The 15,882-nt window shown below is 61.1% G+C and overlaps 1 protein-coding gene across 1 annotated transcript in view; it reads right to left on the bottom strand.

The window, feature by feature from the left end:
- COL22A1 (collagen type XXII alpha 1 chain) overlaps positions 1–15,882 on the bottom strand; it is an 80,748-nt gene that overhangs the window by 4,264 nt on the left and 60,602 nt on the right. The window contains exons 41-56 of the mRNA XM_045581589.1: positions 15,688–15,801; positions 14,649–14,702; positions 13,748–13,801; positions 12,745–12,798; positions 12,427–12,480; positions 11,312–11,365; positions 10,639–10,692; positions 9,633–9,686; positions 7,639–7,683; positions 6,750–6,803; positions 6,460–6,513; positions 6,287–6,340; positions 5,307–5,378; positions 3,880–3,915; positions 2,961–3,005; positions 456–635 (exon numbers count right to left, since the gene is read on the bottom strand). Of these exons, the coding sequence (XP_045437545.1) occupies positions 456–635; positions 2,961–3,005; positions 3,880–3,915; positions 5,307–5,378; positions 6,287–6,340; positions 6,460–6,513; positions 6,750–6,803; positions 7,639–7,683; positions 9,633–9,686; positions 10,639–10,692; positions 11,312–11,365; positions 12,427–12,480; positions 12,745–12,798; positions 13,748–13,801; positions 14,649–14,702; positions 15,688–15,801 (1,032 nt within the window). The remainder of the gene's footprint in view (positions 1–455; positions 636–2,960; positions 3,006–3,879; positions 3,916–5,306; positions 5,379–6,286; positions 6,341–6,459; positions 6,514–6,749; positions 6,804–7,638; positions 7,684–9,632; positions 9,687–10,638; positions 10,693–11,311; positions 11,366–12,426; positions 12,481–12,744; positions 12,799–13,747; positions 13,802–14,648; positions 14,703–15,687; positions 15,802–15,882) is intronic.

The following is a 15,882-nucleotide window of genomic DNA, read 5'->3' as shown; positions in this document are numbered from 1 at the left end:
TCCTGCTCTGAGACCGCTGACAGGAACCACATGTTCCACATCCTCCTGGCCCGGTCCTTGCCACATCGGGATGCCCTCCCTCACCTCGTCCCGTTTCCTAGGTGACCTGGACTCGGTGAGCCGGGCCCCTGCACTGCCTGCCTGCTCTTCCTGCACAAACCCGGGGGCCTAGCCCCAGATCTCCCCCTGGCGAGGTCCTGCCAGCCCGAGGGACCGGCCCACGGCCCCGCCCACCTGCATGGACTCCAGTCTTCTGCCCGCCTTCCTCCCCCCCGTCACCCCGGCCCCCCTCAGATGACCGCCCAGCCTCGGAGTGGGGTTCTCAGAGGAGCAGGGTTTGGCCCAGGTGTGGACACTGAGGAATCCAGGAGGACAGTCCTTGTGCCACGTGGGGGTACACCCCGGCTGAAGGCCACACCCTCCCTGGCCCCCTCGGCCCCGAGGAGCCCCCTTACCCTCAGGCCCGGGAAGCCTGGCTGCCCCGGAGGCCCCGGGGGCCCGGCCGGCCCGCTCTCCCCGGGCGGGCCTTGGGGGCCCATCAGGCCCGTGTGGCCTTTGTGGCCGGGAATGCCCGGGTCCCCAGGCTGGCCTTTCCCACCGGGAGCTCCTTTGTCACCCTTGGTGCCGGGATCTCCCTAGAGGGGGAGAGAAGGGTCAGCAAGCACAGAACCGGGGGTGCCTTGGGGCGAGGCCCCCGGTCCTCTGGCTCCCGAGAGGAGGCCTCCATCCGGGCCCAGGTGAGAACGTGGAGCCCAGCGGGACACGGCCCCCGCCATGGTCACGCAGGGGGTCTGCAGGATCAGGACCGAACTCTGATTTCCACACCCGAGTCCAGGGCTTCCTCCGTCTGCCCGCCTCTGAGACCGAGCACCCAGCTGCCAGCCGGCTCCGGCCCCGTGTCCCCCGTCCGCTGAGGGACAGCGGCACCACGGACAGAGGTGCCTCACAGGCAGGTACCCTCCTGCTCCCTCCTCCCTCTTCCCTCCTCCCTCCTCCCAGCTCTCCTGGGGCCACCGAGCACGAAGCTGCCTGGACCCTGCTCTCCCCACTGTGGACCCCGAGGTCCTGGGTCAGTCACTGGAAATCATGGCAACCAGGGGGCAGCCCAGTCCTCCACCCAGTGTGCTACTGTGCGCTGACTAGCAGGACTCAGCGCTGATCAAGGGTCTGAAAACATGGTGGTCACATGATCGGCCTCAAGGTCAGCGGGCCCCACAGCGGGGCGGCCACAGAGGGAGGGAGACCTGGGGGGAAAGGACCAGAAACAGGTGGCAACTGGAAGGGGGCGTGGCGTGGACGTGCCGGAGCCGCGGCAAAGGAAGGCGGGTAGTTAGCGCGTCACCCGTGGATCCGTTCCCACGAAGAACCAGACACAGCACAGCGTGCGTCTGGGCTCTTCCGGGCGTGAAGCAGGAAACACGCAGGTGGATCGCACACCCACCCGCGTCCTTGCACAGACCGCGGGACGGACTCTGGGGGGGAGGGGATAGGGACCAAAGGCCCTGGGGGAGGGGCCCCTTCTTACACTGCGTCTGCTTTCTGCAATTTGCATTGTCTACTGTCTGCATGACTATACCAAAGAGGAGAGAGCAGTGAGTTAGACATGAACTTGGCCAGATCTGAGGCGGTCATTCCATGTAATTAGACATGAATCTGGCCAGACCTGAGGGGTCACTCCATGTCATTGGACATGAACTTGGCCAGATCTGAGGGGTCACTCCATGTCATTGGACATGAACTTGGCCAGATCTGAGGCGGTCACTCCATGTCTCAGGTGAGATCACGTCACAGGGACCATCCTCATCGGGGCCCAGCGTGTCCTGTCCACCCGCCCAGCACCCTCTGCGGGCAGAGGCCTGGTCCGATTCCCGGCTCCCGGAGCGCAGGGCGAGTGCCTGCCGAGTCCTGGCAGAGCTCCACCAAACCACTTAGCGTGGAGGCCGAGCTCGGCGTACGGATTGGGCCTAGAGAAGACTCATATTTGGGGGCTGTGTGTCCTGGCTCCCAGCCAAGCCTCAAACCATCCCGGCAGCACGAGTCCGGGGGCACCTGCGTGACACTGGCCGGGGGTCGGGGGGACCCCTCAATCCCGTCTCACCCACAGCCCCTTTCCTGGCTCGTCCTCAGAACCACGAGCACAGGGCAGAGGCGAAAGGGGTTCGCCTCGCCCACCGACTTGGCAGGAAACCAAGGTAAATGCTCCGCAGGACGAGGGAGACACGCCCGGGTGCGGGCGGTGAAACTGTGTGGTGCAGCAGGGTGACAGGTGACCGCGCGAGGCTCATGGGCATGTTTAACCCGCCAAAGGCAGGGACGCTGCCACCATGTGAGAACGCCCCTCCCGCTGGTGTCGCTAAAAAAAAAATAACTGATTTCCCTCCGTGGATCTTTCCGGAGAAACGAAATGGAAGGGGCGGCTTCCTGAGCGCAATGCCAAGCGGTTCATTATGGAAAAACCTGTTCCCTGGCCACCCGGGTGCCAAGCCTGGCTCCGGGCGCCAAGCACGGAGCACACAGGAGAGGGCGCTGTCCCGGCCTCTCACTTCCTTGGCGTCTGTAATTGCAATGACGCCACTTCTTCACATAACATCCAGAGAAGGGGACCGCCTGGCCAGCGTGGCTCAGGGGCTGAGCGTTGACCTAGGAACCAGGAGGTCACGGTTCGATTCCCGGTCAGGGCACAGGCCTGGGTTGCGGGCTCGATCCCCAGTGTAGGACATGCGGGGGGCAGCCGATCCATGATTCTCTCTCATCTTTGACGTTTCTCTCGCTCCCTCTCCCTTCCTCTCTGACATCAGTAGGAAATGACGACCAGCAGCACTGAGGACACCAGGCGGGGGGCAGGCCTCGTCTCCGGGAACGGCGGGTGCAGGCCGCAGCTCTCCGGGCGCCTTGCACGCGGTGTCGGGACAGTCCCGGCCCCAGAAGCGTCCCCTGCAGGGGGCACGCCCCCCACTCACCCTCTCTCCTCGGGGTCCTGCTGCTCCAGGCTTCCCGGGCTCGCCCTGCAAGACACCCAACGCCGACGGCCCTCACCGGCGGTCCCTCTGCCTGGGCGCCTCCAAGGACAAGGGTCTCCAGACGCCTTCCTCTGAGAACCCCCGCTTTGTGCGGACCCTGCAGGCCTGCGTCCCCTCCGCCCCCAGCCTCCTCCCGCCCAGGCCCACCCTGGACCCCGTGGCACCAGCTGACGCTCGTCCCCCTTCCCCGTCCTCCCCCCCTTTTCCAGGACTGTCGTCATCAGGATCGGGGTCTCCCTCAGGGCCCCGCCTGGTGGGTGTTCAGTGCTCCCAGCCCAAGGGCCCTGCTGACTCCACGCCCTGACCCCCGCAGCGCTGACCCTGTGGCTCCCGGAGGCGTGTGCGGCCGGCTCCCAGTGGCCGAGGCCAGCCCCCTCCCCTCCGCCGGTGGCACACTCCCGCCTCTATGGGCTAATGTTCCTGTCCCAACTCATATGGCGTGGTGTGAGGGGTGTGGCTCAGGGGTTGAGCATCCACCTAGGAACTGGGAGGTCACAGTTCCATTCCCAGTCAGGGCACAGGCCCAGGGTTGCAGGCTTGATCCCCAGTGAAGGGTGTGCAGGAGGCAGCTGATCAATGTTTCTCTCTCATCATTGATGTTTCTCTCTCTCCCTCTTCCTTCCTCTCCGACAGCAAGAAAAATACTGTTTAAAAAAAAAGATGGTATCCCGGAACCGGCTGGTATACAGAACTGACGGGGCCCTTCCGAATTTCAAATCTGGACGCCCTTTCAGAGAGCAGTGAGTGAGTGTGGAGCTCGGCCACCCCCAGGGCCGGGGACCCCCTGTGTCCCCCCGCGGAGCTGGCCCACACCCGCATGGGAAAGGGCCACCGGGGGGGCGTTAGGGGTGACACTTGCCTCCTTGCCTGGGGCTCCCTTCTCTCCGGGCTCGCCCTGTGAGACAGAACACGACACGGTGAGCTCGGCGGCTGCACATCACACGTAACGCACCGTCTTCCAAACACAGCCCGCCCCAGTCCCTTCCAGCAGAGACATCCACGACCCGCCGACCAGGGGCCTCGCCGGGGAGACGCTCCGGTGGGCGGGAGCCTGGGCCCGGCCCCCTCGGCCCGGGGACGGCTGTGCCGCCACCCAGAGGCCCCGGGGCATCAGCTACGACGGCAGGCCTCCCGGAGAAGCAGGCTCGGGGGTGAAAGGAGGCACCAAGAAGACCCTGGGCTCTGGCGTCAGCCTCCCAAGTTCAAGTCCCGACTCCTCCGTTTGCTGGCTCTGCGGCCATGGACAACCTCCTTACAACTACCTAAGCCTTTGGTGCCTCCGTTTCTTCATCTGTGAGATGGGACTCGCTGCTGTCCCTGCTTCAGGGGTGGCCAGGAGGTGGAATGTGTCGGTAGCTATAACGCCCCTGGAGCTAGAGTAGGCGTGTAGTGAGAGGGGGCTAACACGCGATCGGCCGTCACGCTGACTAAGGGGTCTGCAGCAGGGAGTCTGGGAGAAGCCAGATGAGTGCCAGGCGGGGAGAGGAGGCGTGTCCAGCGAAGGAACAGGCCCAGTGGACAGCAGTGCACAGAGCACTGCATCCTGGGCTACAAGGCAGCGAAGGGCGAAGACAGGTCACAGCTCGAGTGGCTGGCAGGGCTGGCAGTGGGCACCTCGGGGGCCAGGAATGAACTGGAGGGGAGCGGACAGGAGAGGGTGAGCTCTCACCACGACCCTCGTTCACAGGTCAGGAGCCAGGGCGTGGCCGTGGCTCACAGAAGGCGGTCGGTGAGGGGGTTGGGGTAGGGGGGAGCTTGCCGGACCTGGTTCATTCCCTCGCGTCCCTCAGCCCAGAGACCTGCCACCCATCACCCCCGGCTCCTCTGTGCCAGGCGGTCAGGTCAGGAGACCGTGATGCAGAGCCAGCTGGACGCCAGCTGACCAGGTGACCTTGAACCCCACCTGCAAGCTCTGACCCTACAGCCGGAACATGTCATCTGCAAGGTGATGCCTCAGGGGCCGTGAAGTTCAGAGGCCGTGATCCCCACCCCAGCCGCCACGCCCACTGTGTGAAACAGTGTGTATGGACCGAGCTCCCCAGGGGCTGGGCACCCCGCCAACCGCTTACACAAACCAGCTCCCGCGCCCGGAGGCAGGAGCCGTGGCTCCTCTGAGTCAGGAGGAGCCAGGCCTCAGGATTAGGGTGCAGGGGGTGAGCCCCCCCCCAGGTGTGACACCAGGTCGCTGTAACCCAGCAGGTGGACCTGAGGGCACGGGGGACAGAAGGACACATGAACTGTACCCCTACAGGCAGGCATCTCGGCCCCCTGGGGTGCTCTGCTTACCGGAGGCCCCCGGGGGCCCAGGAAGCCAGGCAGGCCCGGGCTGCCGCCGTCTCCTTTGCTGCCTTTCTGGCCCTGCGGAGGGAGAACCGGTCAGTTCTTCAAGGTCAAGGGCCGGCTGGGGCACGTACCCCCCTTCCAGGCCTCTGTCATGTATGTGCAGGCAGCCACCAATCAATGTGTCTCTCACATCAACGTTTCTCTCTCTGTCTTTCCCCCTCTCTTCCAATTTCTCTTTAAAAAAAGAAGAAATCAATGGAGACTATTTATCCTCGGGAGAGGATTAACAACAACAAAACTTACAAGAGGCAGGGCTGGGAGGAGAGGTACGGACAGGCCAACATCTCCCAGCCTAGAATCCATCAAAGACCCATCTCCCCACCATGATCCCACCCCCAGCAGACCCGACCTCGATCCCAGATCCTCTCTCCAGCGACCAGGACTTGGCCGATGACTCGTCCCACCCTCCTCCTACTCTGCCCCCGCCCCTCCCATCCCTCCCTGCCCCCCAACCAGCAGGAGGACCCCCTGGAGCTAACTCTAAGGCCGCCCATCCCCGCTGCTTGCCCCGCGCCTGAGCCCTGGGGCTCCTGGGGCTGAGCTGGCTCTCCGTCTCCCGCACACAGCCAGAGGCGTTTTATCGCTGCTTTTAGAAGTCTTCAATAGGCTTGTTCCTTTGGATGCCTGCTGTGTCCACAGGGAGCCAACTGCATAATCGCATCTATTTAATTTCTTTAGTTTTCCCATCACCATTTATCCTCTCCATTCCCTCTCCTCTCCCCTCCCCTCCGCCCCCCCCCCCCACGTATTTTAGACTTTAAAGGAGGCCCGCCTGCACCCTCTTGCTTCCGCTGCCTGCTCTGCCCTCGAACCCCATGCTTTCCCGTCGGTGCTGCGGGGATGGAGGGCAGACCCTGTGGGAGGTGAGCCCCACGCCCCTTCTGGAGCCTCCTGGACATCCCGCAGCCCAGGGCGACACTCACCGGGCTTCCTGGGGGGCCGCGGTCCCCTGAGGCGCCGGGCGGTCCGCTCTTCCCCTGCGGGAGACACCGGAGATGCTGCAGGGGCTTTTAACAGCGCGTGGGGCTGCGGGGTAAACCACGGGTGTCACCATGGTAACAGGCCCTGCAGACACTGAGTCTCACAGCAAACTCACCGGCGGGCCCCTCGGTCCTTGGGGGCCCTGCGGCCCCGCGGGTCCGGCATCCCCCTGGAACGGAGAGAGGGCCGTTATGGCCGGGTCACGGCGGCGTGTGACGGGACAGATGCGGACTCAGGCTCACCTCGCCCCCCAGAGCCCGCACACTGCCTGCCCTTTACTCCGCAGGGGCCCCGGGCGTCCTCTCCGGGACAGTTTCCGGGGCCCCGGGTCCTTCGGGGAAGCCCTTTGCACTCCCCCTGCCCGCCTGCTCCCCCACACCCAGCCGGGCCCCAGGACCCACTCACATCTTTTCCGGGGGACCCCTCCCGGCCGGGGGGCCCCATGGTGCCGGGCTCTCCCTGGAACGAAAAGCAGAAAGGACGCAGCTGCGGTGAGGCGAGGGGGGGGAGGGTGCAGAACACAGGGTCTCAGACGGCGGAGTGCCAGCAAGGGAGGCAGGAGCCCAGCGCAGGCGCCCTGGGCCCGGGCCGCGCTGGGGCTGGGTGCCCACAGGCCAGTGGGAGGCCTGGGCCTTGTGTGCCCTCTGGGCTGCAGGGAACAGCAGCACAGGGCCAGGCACACCGCCTGGCATTCTGCCTCCTCGCCTGCTGCCCCCGCCCCCCGCTTCTCCCCGTTCACAGGGCACGGCGGGGCTTCTGTTCGGGGCATCTATCTCGCAGGATACACTGATGCTCTCACAGGTGAGCGCTGTGCAGCCCTGCCCAGGGCCACCGGATCCCAGCTGCCGTGGTCCAGCTGTTTGTAAGTCAGCATCTGACCTCCCACCCCCCACCCTCAAGAGAAATTTCTAGAAAAACTAGACCAAGCGAGCCCTAACCGGTTTGGCTCAGTGGATGGAGCGCTGGCCTGTGGACTCAAAGGTCCCAGGTTTGATTCCAGTCAAGGGCGTGTACCTTGGTTGCAGGCACATCCTCAGTAGGAGGTGTGCAGGAGGCAGCTGGTCGATGTTTCTCTCTATCCACGTTTCTAACTCTCTCTCCCTCTCCCTTCCTCTCTGTAGAAAATCAATAAAATAAATAAAATAAAACTAGACGGGGCGAGGGATGGCGCATTGGGCTTCTCGGGGGACAAGGTGTCCCACTGGCCTGCAGGGCCCAGGAGCCCAGTGAATGGAGCACCAGCCAGGCCCACCGGGGTGGACCTTTACGACAGGACAGACAGGACAGCACTTACCCGGGGGCCGGGGGCACCAGCGTCGCCCGTGTGTCCCTTGAAGCCCTGGGTGAGAGAGACCCCAGTTAGCCCACGGAGGGCAGGCTGGCGAGAGAGAGGGGCAGGCACCTGGCGAGATGGCGGGGTATGGGGGTCCTGGCTCCTCTCACTCCCCACCCGGGCCCTGCTCTTCGCTGGGCGCTGGCCACGCCCCTGAGCCCGAGGCCTGGGTGAGGGCCCTTCCTCCAGCTCAGTCACAGCCCCGCTGGGCGGGCCCCACGCGTGCCACAGGCCGTGGGGTAGCAGCCGGGTGTGGCCTGGCCTCATGCTTCCTCCTCCTCGTCCTCCTCTTCCTCCTCCTCCTCCTCCTCTTCCTCCTGGCCTCACACCACTGGGCTGAGTCCTGGGTCTCCATGGCAACTGCCAGGAAGCCCTCCCGCCCCATCAGCAGGCGCCACCTGGACAGCAATCGTCCTCTGGGTCTGGGCCCCACGGCAGGCGCCTTCTCCACCCGAGGTTCTGCTCCCGGTGTGACCGGGAGGGGAGCAGCGGGGTTCGGTGAAAAGCGGATGGATTTTTTGTTTATTTTCTTCGTATTGAATGTGGGCCAGGGAAGTTATTGATTTTTTTACCGAAAAACACATTAAGGAAAGAGAACTGGCATTTTGATCTCCTCCTTCTTGCCAGATAATTGGATTTTAGAATTTTCATTAAAGATAGTACTTTTTCCAAAAACAAATTTAAGGGTTTGTGTAAACAATTTAAAAATTATGAAGGAGTAAAGTATTTAGCAAAAACAAACAAACCCACACACACCCACACACACACACACCACACACACACACACACACACAAAAAAAAAAAACAACAAAAAAAAAAAACACACAAACCCTACAAAAATCCTCAACAGCCCCAGACATATAGAATGAGTGCCTTTTACAGGAAACCACCTGTTACTGCCGATGGCCTGACACAGGTGGAGGTGTGGGCCCATAGAGGGCAGAATCCATGCACGTAAAAAAGACCAAGGACGCCAACACCGGTTTGGCCCAGTGGATAGAGTGTCGGCCTGCGGACTGGAAGGTCCCAGGTTCGATTCCGGTCAAGGGCATGTACCTTGGTTGCGGGCACATCCCCAGTAGGGGAGGTACAAGAGGCAGCTGATCGATGATTCTCTCTCATCGATGTTTCTAACTCTCTATCCCTCTCTCTTCCTCTCTGTGAAAAATCAATAAAATATATTAAAAAAAAAAAAAAAAAAAAAGACCCAGGAAATATCCTGGCCGCTACCAGAGCTTTCCCTCTGGGTTGTAGGATGACAAGGACCTCTTTTCTCCTCCATATTTTTAATTATGACCATCATCATCGTTGCTGTTCTGCAACCAGAAGGGGTTAGTTTAACCCTTTAGCCGTGGGAGTGCTCCAAGCTACCATGAAGACGCCTGTTGAGGCTCCGTCGTCCAGGGAAAGGCCACGGACGGGAACAGAGGACAAGAACAAGCAGCCTTCGCCCACGGCACGGTCCCCGCGGCTGCCAGCGGGAAAGTGGCCTCACGGCGCGCATGGGAGCACTGAGCCCGCAGGGGGTCCAGTCCTGAAGGAGGGGGACCCTGACCTCCAGGACCTTACCCACCACGGCTGATGCTTTATTCTACCAGGGACAGCTCACTCTCTCTCACTCACACACAGTCATACAGTCACACTCACACACACACACACAGTCATACAGTCACACACTCACACTCATACACACACACACACACACACACAGTCATACAGTCACACACTCACACTCATACACACACACACACACACAGCCATAAGGTCACACACTCACACACAGTCACACACTCACACACAGCCATACAGTCACACACTCACACTCCTACACTCACTCACCCCTCATTCCTCCCCACAAAGACACACACACTCACACACATATGCATGCACACATACTCACACACACATTTGCATGCACACACACACACACATGTTCACACATGCACAGCACTTACCGGGGGCCCTCTGGCACCCTCTGGTCCTGGCAGGCCCGGCTCTCCTGCTTTGCCCTGAGGAAAGAGGAAAAGGAGGGGTGAAGAGAGCGTGAGGGATCCCCCTCTTTTTGCTGCTGGGCTTCTGAGCACTGCGTTTCACACGCCTGTTCCGGCCTCTCTGCCAGCCCACCCTGGCCCTAGGGTCCACGGCCTCCCACTCACCCTGCCACCCGCACTCAGCCCGCTGCATCCCGGTGCCCCTGGGCGTGCTGGCCTCTTGGGCTCATCCCTGCAGTGATGGCTCCTCAGCCTCGCCTTCTCGGAGGCGCTCCAGCTGCTGGAGAAGTGACGCAGGTTCCCCATCCTAACGGGCTCGGTACCTCTCCACCGGCCACTCCAGGCAGCTGGTAACGACCGCACTTTACAACTGGTGACACGAAGGCTTGGGGAAACGTGGCCAAGTGAACTACTATCTATCCATCTATCTGTGTATCAATCCATCCATCATCTATCCATCTACCTGTGTATCTACCTATCATCTATCCATCTACCTGTGTATCCATCCATCATCTATCCATCTACCTGTGTATTCATCCATCATCTATCCATCTACCTGTGTATCCATCCATCCATGATCTAATCCATCAACCTGTATATCCATCCATCATCTATCCATCTACCTGTGTATCCATCCATCCATCCATCATCTATCCATCTACCTGTGTATCTACCTATCATCTATCCATCTACCTGTGTATCCATCCATCCATCATCTATCCATCTACCTGTGTATCCATCCATCATCCATCCATCTACCTGTGTATCCATCCATCATATATCCATCTACCTGTGTATCCATCCATCATCTATCCATCTATCTATTGTCTACCTACCCACCCATGCCCCTAAAGTATAGAAGTGGCAGAAGTAATGCCGAGAAGGTAGCCTTCACTGTGCCCGTGCACGTAGTGGCTGTTACTGAGAAAGCCCTCTGGGCCTGTGGAATGGGGAGAAGTCAGTTCCTTACCGGCTCTCCGGGGGCACCAGGTTTTCCATCTCTGCCCTCTTTGCCTTCTGCTCCCTGCGAGAGAAACTCACATGGGTCATCTGTCCCCAGCTGCACGGGGCAGGGGGACACATGCAGTTCCATTCGCGAGTGGCAGCTGAAAAGGTGTTTCAGCCACCAGAACTGGTCTGATTGCCTGGTGTTTCCCCGGCACTGAGAGTCAGGCTTGGGTGTCTGGTCCCCAGTGTCTGGCAAATAACAAAAAAGTGGAGTAATTGTTGATCCTGAATGTCTTTGTATTAGATGACATTAGTTAAGCACTCTGAATGAGTTTAATCCACTTATCAGCCATTGTTTTTATATCATGTTTTTATTGTTTTCATATCATGACTTTATTGTTGTTATATCATGCTGTGATTGTTTGTTTATGAATCAATTTATATATCATTTTCACATACATTTTACTAATTTTCTCTCATCTCTGACACTTCTATCACAGAGAAAGGGTGAACAGCGATATTAAAACATTTCTTCTAATTAATTTCCTTTCAATGTGCACGAATCCGTTCACCAGGCCACTAGAATTCAATAACACACACAACTCCCCTGGCGACCTTGTCTTGCTTTAATGAAGGTGAAATGCAGTCTTGCTTGCTTGTGCAGGAGAGAAATGGGATTTTTAAATGTCACTTACTGGGATTCCGGGTAACCCCGATGGGCCTTCAGGGCCGGGGGGACCTTCTTTCCCCTAAAAGATCCAGACAGAAAGGCACCGTCAAATCTCTCAGACCGGCTGCTCTGCAGGCCAATGATGGCACACACAACTGCCTTCTTGGGCTGGGAGGGCGGGTGGGGGGTCGTTGGTGAGAAACAACAGGGCTTCTTTTCCAGCCTCCTGCCTCTGGCGTCGCTCCCCAGGCAGGGGCTCCGAGCAGCACGTGACCAGGCGGCCCGGTGTGTAGCCGGGGACCCAGGGACTGAGGAGGGGTGAGGTTAAAAGTGGGTGAGGAAGCAGTGTCTGAGCGGGAGGAGCTAAGCTGTCCTGGGTGACTCCCAAAGGACTCGGCTCCAGAGTCCAGAGGCGCAGGCCCTGACCTGTGGCTTTGCCAGGCCCAGAATATGACTGCGATTCCTGAGACGGTGTTTGTACCTGGCACTGACCTTTCCCCTGTGACCTGGCGCTGACCTTTCCCCTGTGACCTGGCGCTGACCTTTCCTCTGGGACCTGGTGCTGACCTTTCCCCACCGTGCGACCTTGAACTGGTAGCTTCACCTCTCTGATCGCCGTTTCACGTGAGCGTGTGCGCAGGGGCCATGCCCGATGCCTGCCCCGGGCCCCTCTGCCCCCTGACTCCAGGAGCGGCTCTGGACGCCCGGCGAGAGCACAGCTGAGGGGCCAGAGGCCAGCTCACCAGCTGTGGTTTCCAGGCCTTGACCCCTGACCTCCCCTTCCTTAGCGACAGGCTGCCTTTGGAACGACTGGCCGACAGCACATGGCCACAGGCTCAGGGGATCAGTGCCAAGCCCTCCCTCTGCCTGCGCCTGTCCACACGGGGGCCCCCGGGGAGGGCGGAGACACGGGCTCCCGTGGGCCTGTGTGGCTGCCACTGAATTCTGGTCTCGGTCCTGGGTCATTTCTCGGAGCCTTTACCTTAGAGGCCGGTGACCGGCTCCGGGGGAAAGTGTCCCCGGAGGTGGACTAGGAGAGACAGACCCTCGGGGGGTGGAGGGGGAAGGAGACCAGGGCAGGGTGGGCGAGCACTTGGGCTCCTGGGAAAGCCAGACCCAGACCCACAGGGAGGAACGTACCGGTGGCCCCGGAGTGCCTGGCGGTCCCGCAGCTCCTGCGACTCCATCGGCCCCCTAACGATGACCAAGCGGAGAGTGAGTGAGTGTGTGCCTGGCCGCAGGCAGGAGCTCGGCTCTGGGCACGAGGCAACACTGGCTCCCATGCCCTGCCCCTGCCCCCTGCCCTCGGCCGGAGCCTATGCATTTCCAAGGCAGCCTCTGCCTTGCCCACGGCTGGGCTCATTCGGTCACAGAGACCTTGGGGAGACGGCGTCTGCAGTGAAAAGGGTGCTCAGGGGGCAGGGTGGAAAGCGGAGGGGACTGACGACGGGCACTTACCGGCGGCCCAGGGCTCCCCGGGGGCCCCATGAAGCCTGGCACTCCGGGGCGGCCCTGGGAGAAAGGGGAAAAGGCGTGGGAGGGAGTGAGGAGGCAGAGGGGGACCAGAGCGGCCACGGCAGCTGGGAACACGTGGCTGCGTGACACGCTCTCGTCGGTCTGTGTGAGTGCAGGCCCCGCGGCGACAGCCGGACGGCGAGCAGACACACAGACACCACGGAAGTCCCCGGGGGTAACAGGAGCCGTGTGCCTGCACCCCGCCAGTCACACGGTTATTTTAGGGAAAAGACCCTCGTCTCCATGCGGAGAGGAGTCCATGAGAATTTTAGAAAGAACTAAACAGGGGGGACATGAGGGAGCGGGCAGAGGGAGGAGTGGGAGGCAGCTGTCATACTATCGACAATGAAAATGAATCAAAGACATTTCACACAGCCACGTTCCTAAGCCAGGCCAACCCCCCTAAAATAAACGACGTCCTGCCCCGGAACGCAAGCTGCTACGCCCACTGTGGACCGCAATGCCCCCACAGCGCATCCGGCCCGTGCGGCTCAGGGGCTGAGCATCGACCTAAGGCCCAGAAGGTCACAGTTCCATTCCAGGCCGGGGCCCAGGCCCAGGTTCTGGGCTCGATCCCGAGTGGGGCGAGCAGGAGGCAGCCGATCCGTGGTTCTCTCTCATTAATCATGTTTCTCTCCCTCTCGCTCTCCCTTCCTCTCTGACATCAGTAACAATATATATATATATATATTTTAAAATACATGGGGAAATGTTCTCGGGAGAGGATTCACACAAAAGCAATGAAAAGCAGGCTCCTGGGAGAACTGGGGAGGCGGGGCGGGGGGAGGCGGGGCGGGAAGGGGAGTGTGACCTGGAGCCGGAGGAATCCGGATGGGGAGCAGGGCGGGTGGTGTTCGAACCCCCTGCGCTCAGGAAGTCGGGAAGGGGCAGGGGTGCGGGAGAGACAGCCTCCAGCCCCAGGGGCCGCTCATCCTGACGCGCTCACCTGCTCGCCCTTCGGCCCCGCCTCGCCGTCGGCCCCGCGCTCTCCCGGGCTTCCCTTCCAGAACAAGAACAGAAGTCAGTGCGAATGGCAAGAGCTACACTGCGAAGGGCAGTCTGCACGCATTCGTCCGCCGACTCATCGCTCCTTCCCGCTCCTTCCCGCTCCTTCCCCGTCACAGAGCAGGGTCCTGCCGCAGCCCCAGCGGTGTCCGCCGCAGAAACAGTCTGGTTGGTGAACAGCCCTCGATGGCTGGCCGGGCCGCGGGGTGCTGCCGGAGACAGGCAGAGCCCCCTTCCGAGAGCCTCCTGGTCGACCCTTGAACGGGGACTGAGTTAGGGGCTTTGGAGACCACCAGGAGGAGGTGTGGCCAGCACTCATGCAGCCTCCTCTCGGAGCTAACTGCCGTCCCCAGAGGACGAAGATCACAGCCAGACGCTCCCTCTGGCGGCCAGGGCACCCACTGCCCCGGGAGCCGCACGCAGGGCGAGCCTCCCTCAGGTGCACGTCACCAACACTCACCCACCCTCACCGGCGTGGCCCGGCGCGCGCTCGGCGGTGATTACCGAGAGCCACGCTCTCCTCGGCCCACATCCTCCCACCTCACACCCCTTGGCGAGGGGTGACGCCGAGGCCCAGAGAGGTCGGGGATTCTGCCTCAGGCCACACGGCCCCAAAGGCAGGGCCTCACCAGTGAGACCGCACATCCCAGGCCCACACTCATCACACTCTGCCAACCCCCGGTGTTCGTACGCGAACAGCCCGAGACCGGACGGAGGCCCGGGACCCTGCCAGGCCCGAGGTCGCGGGAGCGTCCGTGCCGCGGTGGGACCTTGGACGTGGGGTTTCTGCTCGTTCCCAACCTTCCTTCCCCCAGACACGGCTCCTCCACCCTCAGACTGACCTGCGGGCCCGCGGCTCCTGGCGGCCCGGGAAGGCCTCTGGGCCCAGCCTCGCCCTGCAGCAGGGAACAAAGAACAGGGTGAGGGTCCTGCCTGGCCCGGTGGCTCAGGGGTAGAGCCGGGCCTGTCAACCAGGAGGTCACGTTCCATTCCCCGTGGTTCGGACACCGGCCCCGGTTGTGGGCTTCTTTCCCAGTGGGGGGCGCGTGGGAGGCAGCTGATCAGTGATTCTCTCTCATCATGGATGTTTCTACCCCTCCCTCCTTCTCCCTCCCTCTCTGAAATCAATAAAAATGTATTTTTAAAATGTTATATCTCTTTTAAAAAAATTAAAAATTAAAAAAAAGAACTGGCCAAAACTGGTGCAGGCGTCTTCAAACTACGGCCCTTGGGCCACATGCGGCCCGCAGAGGAGTCTGATCCGGCCCGCCAGGTTTTTTGGGCAGTGAGCACAGCCGAGGTGTTACAGTAGGAATTAGTAGTTCATATAGTCCGGCCCTCCAGCTCTCTGAGGGACCGTGATCTGGCCCCCACTTTAAAAAGTTTGAGGACGCCTGGGTCTGCGGACTGAAAGGTCCCAGGTTTGATTCAGGTCAAAGGCATGTACATTGGTTGTGGGCATATATCCCTCGCGGGGGTGTGCAGGAAGCAGCTGGTCAATGTTTCTCTCTCATCGATGTTTCTAGTTCTCTATCCCTCTACTTTCCTCTCTTTAAAAAAAAATCAATAAAATATATTTTAAATAAATAAATAAAGAGTGCAGGAGCCCAGGCCCCGTCACCAGCGACCCATCACCCTGCGACTTCTGTTCGAGGGCCTCCCCCTGGGGTGTCCCCGCCCGCCCCAGCACCCGGAGCAGAGGGCGCTGGCTGTGGACTCACAGGTAGACCCACAGCCAATGTGGGCAGCCACGTGGCAGCGGGGCGCTCCCATGGCCCAGCGACCCCGCCCCCCGGGGCCACGCCCAGGACGGGGCTGGCCCATTGGAACGGGCAGCAGCCCTGGGACCTCCCAGAGGACACGGGACTGACAGCTCCTCACCTTCTTCCCGTCTGTGCCGTCTCTCCCTGGCTTTCCCGGGAGCCCTTTGTCCCCCTTAAAGCCCGGCAGGCCGGGCAGGCCCGGGGGGCCCGGGGGGCAGTCCTTGCACACGTCCTGGGAGAGAACGCGCAGCAGTTACTGGCGGAGCAAAGGAGGCCCGGCCCACTCTCCCGCCGGCGCACGTCCGGGACGCTG

This window comes from Pipistrellus kuhlii, unplaced genomic scaffold (assembly GCF_014108245.1).
Source record: "Pipistrellus kuhlii isolate mPipKuh1 unplaced genomic scaffold, mPipKuh1.p scaffold_m20_p_14, whole genome shotgun sequence".
NCBI classification, from domain to species: domain Eukaryota; kingdom Metazoa; phylum Chordata; class Mammalia; order Chiroptera; family Vespertilionidae; genus Pipistrellus; species Pipistrellus kuhlii.
This window is presented reverse-complemented; position numbering and strand designations above follow the sequence as displayed.